The following is a 10887-nucleotide window of genomic DNA, read 5'->3' on the forward strand; positions in this document are numbered from 1 at the left end:
TATTTTTGCTAGCATTGTGAGAGATTGGAGGGTCCAATGCTTGGTTGGTTAATATCTGCTAGGATTTTACACACCTGCAACACACACACATGCACTGCCCTCCATTGCCATAAAAGTACTGCAACTATGTAAAACAAAGATGGGGAACCTCCCCACACAGAGGTGCCAACTTGAATAAAATATTGGGGGCCCCAGGTAAGCCCCACCCCACATGATGGGGTGCAGCCACACCATTTGAATGGCAATGTCCATCAACTTGAGGGGAGCTTGGCCCTCTCAAATATTTTATTGGCAGAGGCGAAGGAACCTTGGGCCCTAGCAGTTGGCTCCTATGTCCCCACATGTCGCTGGACACTATTGTCACTATCGCTGGCTGGTGCGGATAGGAGTTGGAGTCTAAAAGCACCAGGAGGGGCACTGATTTCCTACTGCTGCACTATGGTCTAGAATGATGATGATGGTGATGATGATGATGATGATGATGTATTGAATTTATATACCACCCTATACTTGGGGATTGCCAACAAAGGTCCGTATAGTTAAAGCTATGGTTTTCCCAGTAGTGATGTATGGAAGTGAGAGCTGGACCATAAAGAAGGCTGATCGCCGAAGAATTGATGCTTTTGAATTATGGTGCTGGAGGAGACTCTTGAGAGTCCCATGGACTGCAAGAAGATCAAACCTATCCATTCTGAAGGAAATCAGCCCTGAGTGCTCACTGGAAGGACAGATCCTGAAGCTGAGACTCCAATACTTTGGCCACCTCATGAGAAGAGAAGAGTCCCTGGAAAAGACCCTGATGCTGGGAAAGACGGAGGACACAAGGAGAACGGGACGACAGAGGACGAGATGGTTGGACAGTGTTGTCGAAGCTACCAGCATGAGTTTGACCAAACTGCAGGAGGCAGTGGAAGACAGGAGTGCCTGGCTGCTCTGGTCCATGGGGTCATGAAGAGTCGGACGACTAAACGACTAAACAACAACAACAACATACTTGGAGATCTGAGGGCAGTACACAGAATAAAGATATAAAACCACAAAGAAGAATATAAAACCACGAAGAAGAAGAACTGAGGCTTAAAATTCAAAGAGGAAGTTATTCAGAAATGGAGAGGGATTAGCAACGCGCTTTAGAATGGAAACGTCAGATGGGGATACGCGTCCCATTAAAACGGATCTAAAAAGCGTGTGTACAGTGTTACCTTACTGAGCCCACATGACTTTGTACGACGCCTCTTTTGCATTTTGATTCTCCTGCGCCCTTGACTACTCCTGGACAGGAACGTTTCTGAGGTGTAGTGGAAAGGCGTGGGGAAATATGAACGCCTGGGCCCCGGCCATAACTACCCCGAGGAAGCCCTTATGACGCACGATTTGGTAAGGATGACTGTCAAGCAGGTCAGGCGGGCAGGGGCTCTGTCTGGGCCATGCGCACGGGTGCCTTTTACCACCAGGCGCTGGATGACTGTGGCTGTCTGCCTTGGGCGGCAGCGTGCCTGCCCGGCCCCTTCTCCCGCTACCCGCTCCTGCCGAGGATCGGCACCGCCTCCTCTCCCCGATTCAGGGCGCAGACAGTCATGGCGAAGCAGTTCGGAGCCATCCACGTGGGCACCTACTTGGAGATCAAGCGGAGCGACGGGAGGATCCACCCGGCGTTGGTCACGGCGCTGCACGAGGACGCCAGCAGCGTGACCGTCGAGTGGATCGAGAAAGGAGTCAACAAGGGCAAGAAGGTGGAGCTGGACCTCGCCTTCTCGCTCAACCCTCATTTGGCACCGATGGAGCTCAGCCCCGAGGCGGTCTCGGCGCCCACGCCGTCGGATCAAGGGGATCACCCCACCCCGCCGCAGAACTACGTGGTGACCCCCATCCAGAAGGAGAAGTCGGGCGGCGATAGCGAGGATCGCGACTTCAACAAGAGGCCCCCGTCGACGGGGACGGCGGGCAAGATCAGCCCCAGCCCCGCGCGCAAATCGCCGTGCGTTCTAGAGGTGGAGAGGATGCGCGAGCGGCGAGAGAAGCGACACTTGGAGTTCATGGAGAGGCGAGCGCGGCGCGGCGCCAGCGGCGCGCACCCGCACGCGGATGTGATTGCCGTGATCGAGCAGTACCGCGCCGCTTTGCAGCACTGCGGCTCCGCTCTCCTGGCCCAAACGTGCCCCCTGGAGCCCACCCGCGGCTGTGCGCGCAAAATCTGCGTGTGCGTCCGCAAGAGGCCCCTCAACCAGCGCGAGGAGGAGCTGAAGGAGGTCGACGTGGTGACCATCCCTTCCTCGGACGTGGTGATGGTGCACGAAGCCAAGCAGAAACTGGATCTCACCCGCTACCTGGAGAACCAGACCTTCCGCTTCGACCACGCCTTCGACGACCACGCCTCCAACGAAAGTGTCTACAAGCACACGGCGCAACCTCTGGTGGAGATCATCTTCAGAGGAGGCATGGCCACGTGCTTTGCCTATGGGCAGACGGGCAGCGGCAAGACCCACACGATGGGAGGTGACTTCTCTGGCAAGAGGCAGGATTCCTCGAAAGGGATCTATGCTATGACTGCCCGGGACGTCTTCTGCCTGCTGCAGGAGCCCACTTACAAAATCCTGGAGCTCCAGGTCTTTGGGGCTTTCTTCGAGATCTATTGGGGGAAGGTCTATGACCTACTGAACTGGAAGAAGCGGCTGAGGGTGCTTGAGGATAGCAACCAACAGGTCCAGGTGGTGGGTCTCCTGGAGCAGGAAGTGGGCTGCGTGGAAGATGTGATGAGGCTCATTGAGATAGGGAATCGGTGCAGAACTTCTGGCCAGACCTCAGCAAATGCCCACTCGTCCCGAAGCCACGCCGTTTTCCAGATCATCCTAAAGAGGAGAGGGAGGCTGCATGGTAAGTTTTCCTTGATTGATTTAGCCGGCAATGAGCGAGGAGCAGATACCTCCAGTGCAGACCGGCAAACCAGGCTGGAGGGTGCAGAGATCAACAAGAGCCTCTTGGCACTTAAGGAATGCATCAGGGCTTTGGGTCGCAACAAAAGTCACACGCCCTTCCGGGCCAGTAAACTGACTCAGGTGTTAAGGGACTCCTTTATCGGAGAAAACTCCTGTACCTGCATGATCGCCACCATTTCTCCAGGGATGAGGTCGTGTGAGCACACACTCAACACGCTGAGATACGCCAATCGGGTGAAAGAGCTGGCAGTGGACACAAGCGCCTTCCGACAGCTCCAGCCTGCCTTGCCCAGATCCATCTTTCAGCTGGATGACTTGACGAGGCCCTGGACAGTCCAGAGCTTGCCCGAGACGGATGAGTTCAAAGTGTTCTGCGTACAGAATGAGGACCAGGTCTCTCCAGCAACCCTTACCTTCATTGCCAGGGGGAGAGGCCAGAAGAAGAGGAAAGAGATGGATGAGAAAGCTCTGGTGGAGGAGCACCAAGAGTCTCTCCGGTGGCTGAAAGGGTTTCTGAAAATGGCTGACGATGCAGACTATGACATGGATTTTTACGCCTCTCAATTTGAAGCTGTTCTGGCCCAGAAGATCGCCATTCTGTCTGAGATCCAAGATAAAGTGAAATTGTTCCGTAAGAACCTCTGCAGGGAAGAACCGGGCAGCAATCGTGTCCTTGTGAAGAGATCTCGTGTTCTGTGAATTGGCATGATCCTGTTCCACTTTTCTCTTCTTTTTCCATGTCAGCTTATGTCAAGGTTTACACAACATCCTGCCTCTCCAGCCACCTGACAACGTGGCAACTTAAAGAATACTTAAACCTCCCACCTCCATGTGGGTGTCCATTTCGTCTTTAATGCCAGGGCGGAAAGTCTCCTGAGAGAATCTCCAAATGCTTCTATTAGTGTCCTAAAATAACATGTTGTTGAGTTGAGCACACAGTCCCAGGGCATTTGGCATTTCTGAGCAGACCTTTTTTAAAAACAACAACAACAAAGAAGGGAAAAGGAATTATAATATAAAGCATTTGGGAGGGGGGCAGTTTTGTAGGTAGCATAAGTATAGCTTTATGCAACATCTGCTTCCTTCCACCCAACCTAAGCCCATCTCTCTGTCTCGTTTGTCCACAAGAGTATTTTTAAAAACATGGAGGAATAGAGAAATAAAGTGAAGGAACAAGATGATCCAACATGGAAAAGCTGGCTTTAACAAAGGGTGCTTTTAAGATTACATATCTTAATCTTGGTGAGAGAGAGGCTTTCTTGTCTATAGGCATTCCTAACCTTTGTCATCAGAGAACAAACACTGTACCTTTGCAAGCAGGCTTGTATGATTTGTGATCCATCAAAACAAATCAAGGCTGTCTACATGTACTTTAAAGTACAATCAAAGTGCATTCTTTGCCTCAAGGAATTCTGGACGCTGTAGTTTACACCTCACAGAGTTTCAGTTCCCGGCAACTTTCGACAAACAATAGTGCCCAGAATTCTTTGAGGGGGGGAATGCACGTCGAATGTACTTTGGAGTGTGTATGCATCCATAATATCACATCAAGGGCTTTGTTTGGAGCATATGCACCCCTTCCTTAAAGCAATTTGGCTTCCTTTTCAAGACACCTGAGATAATAGGCGAGAGTCATTCAAATAGGCACTTAGAATTCATTAGGTGAAGACAGCCGCTCTTTCTCACCTCTCATTGTAATTCGACATTTGACACTGTCTGGGTATTCTCTTGAATCTTTGCTTTTTATAAAAGCGCAGTGCATAATCCATTGCAGTCACCACCACCGTTTTGCAAACATAGCAAAGCCGCCTTATACCCAAGTCATGCCATTGGTCCATTTGGCTCAATATTTTCTACACTGTGGTCCTTCAGGGGGGTTCTTTCCCAGTAAAAGGTAAAGGTAAAGGTACCCCTGCCCGTACGGGCCAGTCTTGACAGACTCTGGGGTTGTGCGCCCATCTCACTCTAGAGGCCAGGGGCCAGCGCTGTCCGGAGACACTTCCGGGTCACGTGGCCAACGTGACATCGCTGCTCTGGCGAGCCAGAGCCGCACACGGAAACGCCGTTTACCTTCCCGCTGGTAAGCGGTCCCTATTTATCTACTTGCACCCGGAGGTGCTTTCGAACTGCTAGGTTGGCAGGCGCTGGGACCGAGCAGCGGGAGCGCACCCCGCCACAGGGATTCGAACCGCCGACCTTTCAATCGGCAAGTCCTAGGCGCTGAGGCTTTAACCCACAGCGCCACCTGCGTCCCTTTCTTTCCCAGTACCACCTGGGAAATGCTTGGGATTGAACACGGCACCTTCTGTAGGTGAAGCAAATCCTCATCTCCGTTCCAGATAGGCAGACATCCTAGTTCTATTCTCTGGACTTGTGCACTTAGATCGTCGAATTGCAGAGTTGCAATGCAGGAACCTTTTGCCCGACTTGGGGCTCAAACCCACAACCCTGAGATTTAAGAGTCCTGTGCTGTACCAAGTGAGCTATCCCACATCTTACAGTGCTCTCTGCACTTACAGGACACTAGATGTATCTGTGATTTGCGTGTCGAGACCCTGCAGCTACCCCTTTGTTGGGAAATAACTCACACAAGGACACAGATATTAGGTTTATGGTATTGGGCGAATTTGGCCACAACTTTATCGACACAGGTGGCGCTGTGGGTTAAAGCCTCAGCGCCTAGGACTTGCCGATCGAAAGGTCGGCGGTTCGAATCCCTGCGGCGGGGTGCGCTCCCAGCTCGGTCCCAGCGCCTGCCAACCTAGCAGTTCGAAAGCACCTCCGGGTGCAAGTAGATAAATGGGGACCGCTTACCAGCGGGAAGGTAAACGGCGTTTCCGTGTGCGGCTCTGGCTCACCAGAGCAGCGATGTCACGTTGGCCATGTGACCCGGAAGTGTCTCCGGACAGCACTGGCCCCTTGCCTCTTAAGTGAGATGGGCGCACAACTCCAGAGTCTGTCAAGACTGGCCCGTACGGGCAGGGGTACCTTTACCTTTACCTTTACCTTATCGAATTACAGAATGTGAGCGGTATTGGCTTAGGCATTGATTGGACCCGACTATATCTGACTTCTGCCCACTGTGCAGGAAGTCCAGTAAGGATAAACCACCGGTAGGGGGAGCCCTGTCGATGCGAACCAAGTCAAGCTCCCCCTGGTGTTCCTGTCGGGGTCGTGTCAAGGCCTTAGCCCCCCAGCCGGGCTTCAGACATGATCAACACCCCCGGATTCCTTTAACCGAATACCCTTAAGCATGGAGGGGCAGGTGATGGCCACACATCCCCTCCCCCACACAAGGTCAAACAGTGCCTAACCGCAACCCTAACAAAGTTGTGACGATTGCTACGAGGTAGGCGAAAACCAAGTGGCCAGTGCCAATTTGTCAAGTGGAAAAATTCCTATCAGGCCCCTTGGACAACCAAGGTGACCAACCAAAGTCCATAGCAAGGCCATTGCCTAACCTGCAAATAGGGAGGGAGGGAGGATGATTGAGGAAGTGAGCCAAAGAAGAAGTCCTCTGACTCGCTCCTCGGTTTAAACTTTCCTGGCTACGCCCCCCGGCCAGCGGATTGGCTGGCCGAGCTCTGATGTGGCCGGGATCCCCAGGCAACGGGGGACAAAGTCCCCCGCCCCCGGTGGGGTGTGGGTGGCTACGCGGTCCACCGCAACTCCTCCCCACTGAGTAGTGGAGCAGATTAGTTATATCCCTTTAGCTAGAACTCTTAATTTACAGGAGTTGATAATTAATAGGGTGGTTCATAAAAAGCTTTTTTTAAAAAAAAAAACAAAAAACAACGCCTGCTCCAAAGGTCTTATCTTACTACGCTAGGGATTATATGGCTATATCTGAAATTTCATGCATATCAGTTAATATCTTGACCCTGCTCCACTGAATTGAAATTTCAACCTTCATGACACAGGAAAACGGCCAAGTAAACAGCTATTTTCATGGAGGAGAGTCAAGATATTAACTGATATGCATGAAATTTCAGATATAGCTATATAATCCCTAGTGTAGTAAAATAAGACCTTTGGAGCAGGCATTTTTTTTTTAAAAAAAAGTTTTTTATGAACCACCCTATTAATTAAGCCACTGTGAAGACTTCAGCACTTTCCATTGATTGGGCTGTTTCATTGTCTTCAGCTGTTGATGCCCACAAGATTATTTCCATCCTTCATTGTAGCCATGTGGAGACTGTATTACAGGAACTCGAAGAGAAAACAAAGAGAAAGGAAATGTTTTGTACATAAAGAGTCTACTTCTAGGGGCCAAGGTCCCTTCACCCCCCCATAAAATATTTGAGGGGGCCGCCCCTCCCAAAAAAGTTGATGGGCATTGTCATTCAAATTATGTGTGCCTGCCTCATCTTGCTACTGATTATGCAGGGCGGGGCTTATATATATAATTTTCTGTTTTACAATTTATAATATTTATTTAACCAACCTTAAAATATCAATGATTTCCCTTCTTCTCCCGATGCTGAATTCCTGCAACAATCCTTCCACAGTTCATTTTGCATAACATAAATCCCTGCATATTTTAAATAATAGTAATAGTTCATTATTTATACCCCGCCCATCTGGCTGAGTTTCCCCAGCCACTCTGGGCGGCTCCCAATCAAATGTTAAAAACAGTGGAGTGTTAAATATTAAAAACTTCCCTGAAAAGGGCTGCCTTCAGATGTCTTTTAAAGATAGGATAGCTGCTTATTTCCTTCACATCTGAAGGGTTAGGGTGTTCCACAGGGTGGGCGCCGCTACCGAGAAGGCCCTCTGTCTGGTTCCCTGTAACCTAACTTCTTGCAATGAGGGAACCGCCAGAAGGCCCTTGGCGCTGGATCTCAGTGTCTGGGCCGAACGATGGGGGTGGAGACGCTCCTTCAGGTATACAGGACCGAGGCCGTTTAGGGCTTTAAAGGTCAGCACCAACACTTTGAATTGTGCTCGGAAACGTACTGAGAGCCAGTGCAGATCTCTCAGAACCAAGCCATTCAGTATTCCATTATTACATCCATCAAAACTTATTTATACTGTTGAATTTATCTTAATGCTGCCAACATTTTCAGATGTACACAATTTCCTCCCATATGTTTAATAAACATTTCCCAATCTTCTTTAAACGAATGTTCACTTACTCTTTAAGTTAGATCTGTAAGCTGCACATATTCCATCAGTTTAAGTTTCCATTCTTCTTTGGCTCGTTTCCCATTTCGGGGCTAACAAAATGTGAAACAAATTTTCACATTTATATACTGCTTTGGTGCTTAAGGCAACAAATGATAGGTATTTGGCCTCCCTGGTTTTCTTTTCACAACAACCTTGGAAGGTAGGTTGGGTTGAGAGGTAGGAAGCTATGCTAAGCTTCTTGGGTGGGTTGGGATTTATACCCAAGTTTCCCTAAACCTAGTTTCTCCCTCTCTCACACACACATCTTCAAGGCTAAAAATAATTTTGGAGGAGAGGCAAAGTGTTAGGTACTCACTACCACATCCCCCATGTGGTAGACCCAGCTCAATTTAGTGGGGATGGGCATGGCATCTTTTTTCTAAGAAACCATTGAGAGCTCCAAAAATGGACCTTTTTTCTTTCTTTTTTTAGTTAGTAGCAGTGAATATTTTATTTTTAGGTTTGTTTGGGTTTTTTTAAAAAAATGGTTTTTCAAATTAAAATTTTACAGAGATACATCAGACATAAATCATAAAAACAAGATTCCAAGGAATCTCCAGGATTTCCATCCTTCCCTTTGTGGGTCCTATTGTTAATCATTTCCTCCTGCATCTTTTATGATAATCCTAAACTTTTACATCTCCATTATGTCCAGAATTCAACCTTAAACTACAAGTGTTATTCCAATCCTACTAATGATTTTAACTGTTTACAATGGTCTTTAAGATAAGTTATAAATTTCCCCCATTCCTTCTTAACATTTTGGTCTTCCCGATTTCTGATTCTTCCTGTCATTTTTGCCATTTTGGCATAATCCATCAACTTCATCTGCCATACTTCTCTGGTAGGGACTTTATCTTCTTTCCATCTCTGGGCCATTAACATCCATGCAGCCGTGGTTGCATACATAAACAGTCTTTTCTGCTCCTTTGCGATTTTGGCACCTAGAATTCCTAAAAGGAAGGTTTCAGGCCCAAAAGTGGACTTTTTGCATCACGTTTCATTTAAACCAATATCACCAGTAGGCAAAAGCTAAAACAGGAGTGTTGTTAAGCCATAATACATGGTAAGGTAATTCCTCTTTCCCTTTACATATGCTACCATTTTGTACTGAGCTTAAATTAATTTCAACGAAACAAAGAATGTGCTCTCTATCGATACCATAGTATGGCATAACCTGATTTCAAATTAATTACTTTTCATAGAGCACTGAGTGCTGCAGGGCAGTGTTCTCTGAAATTCCACATTATTAAGAGGGAATACTGTTATTTCCCCTGGTAAATGTTAGCTGTTCTCATTATATATCGAATTCTCCCACTTAACAAACTGTGCTCAGTGCATCTTAAAAAAAAGAAAGAAAGAAAACGATTTAGGAGATATTTGCAGTTGTCTGCTGGTAGAACATCTGCCATTTCATAACAGACTTTGAAGCATTCTCTTTTGAAATTGTTCACCTTCGATTTTATCCCTCTTCTTGCCTTTAATGTTCCTTGGGCTGTGTTCACAGAAACAAGCTCCTTGAAAGATTTCCCTGTTGTTTATGCTTTGTGTTTCAGAGCCCATCTCCTGGCAGTGGGTGTCTTAAAAGCACCCCCCACCCGGCAACAAGCCATGGGGGTAACACTAGATAAGAATATGATTTCAAGTGGAGAATGAGATATTCTACACAAGGAATTTCATTTGCAGTAGGGGAATCCCATGTGATAAGAACATAGAGGCTTCCCCACATCTCTTCAATTTATAAAAGAGATCTGGTAGCATGGTATTATTCTCAAAACAAACTACAATCTTACATGCCAACTGCCCAGAGTGTTTCAGTAAGTCTCTAAAATAGATGTGTGTATTGTACATAATTGAGGCTACAACTGTATACACCAAGGATGGGGGAACGTGTGGCCCTCTGGATATTGTTGGACTCCAACTTCCATCAGCTCCAGCTAGTAGGACCAGTGTTAAAGGTGATGGTGTAGTGGTTAAGAGCGGTAGTCTCGTAATCTGGTGAACCGGGTTCGCGTCTCCGCTCCTCCACATGCAGCTGCTGGGTGACCTTGGGCCAGTCACACTTCTATGAAGTCTCTCAGCCCCACTCACCTCACAGAGTGTTTGTTGTTGGGGTGGAAGGGAAAGGAGAATGTTAGCCGCTTTGAGACTCCTTAGGGTAGTGATAAAGTGGGATATCAAATCCAAACTCTTCTTCTTCTTCAGCAACACCCAAGAGGGCCACAACTACCTGGAAGTCTCATTAACTTTTCTGGAACATCTGAGTAGATGGGCCCAGGACTGCACCATGAAACACAGAGAGTTTGCTTTTGTCTTGAGAGAGATTGTGTGTTCTTGTATGCAAATGTAATCAATTAGAATTCATCTAAGATTTCCTTATCCCCATATTGCAGAGATGGGGCTGAAGCCAAGAGAATGGTGGCTTGCCAGGGGCCATGCATCAGATTCATGGCACAGATAAGATTTGAACCTGCAAGTTCCTGGTTCCTGGCTCAGTTTACTCGCCATTATGCCACTCCAGTTCTGATGTGCAGAACTTGATCCTAGTCATGTTTATTTGGAATTAATTCCTCTCGGTGGGCTCCCAGGTTAATTGTGCTTTATGGATTCTGTTGCATGGTGCCTCGGGCTGTGTTCTCGTGTTTTGAATGTGAGAAAGATGACTGGTTTCAAAAGGAATAAATGAATGTGCATAGATTGGGGTTGTGGCGCTCATCTCGCTTTATTGGCCAAGGGAGCCAGCGTACAGCTTCCGGGTCATGTGGCCAGCATGACTAAGCTGCTT

General features: G+C 47.9%; 1 protein-coding gene across 1 annotated transcript; it reads left to right on the forward strand.

The window, feature by feature from the left end:
- The first annotated feature begins 1410 nt into the window (after positions 1-1410).
- On the forward strand, positions 1411-3764 carry KIF2B (kinesin family member 2B). The gene has a single exon (XM_083727527.1). It carries the CDS (start codon positions 1428-1430, stop codon positions 3633-3635), a length of 2208 nt encoding a protein of 735 aa, XP_083583653.1. The 5' UTR covers positions 1411-1427; the 3' UTR covers positions 3636-3764.
- Positions 3765-10887: the final 7123 nt, after the last annotated feature.

Source organism: Podarcis gaigeae (assembly GCF_964106915.1).
Source record: "Podarcis gaigeae genome assembly, chromosome: 2".
NCBI classification, from domain to species: Eukaryota; Metazoa; Chordata; class Lepidosauria; order Squamata; family Lacertidae; genus Podarcis; species Podarcis gaigeae.

Excerpts from the sequence above, each read along its gene's own strand:
- KIF2B (XM_083727527.1), top strand. The coding sequence starts at position 1,428 with ATGCGCACGGGTGCCTTTTACCACCAGGCGCTGGATGACTGTGGCTGT.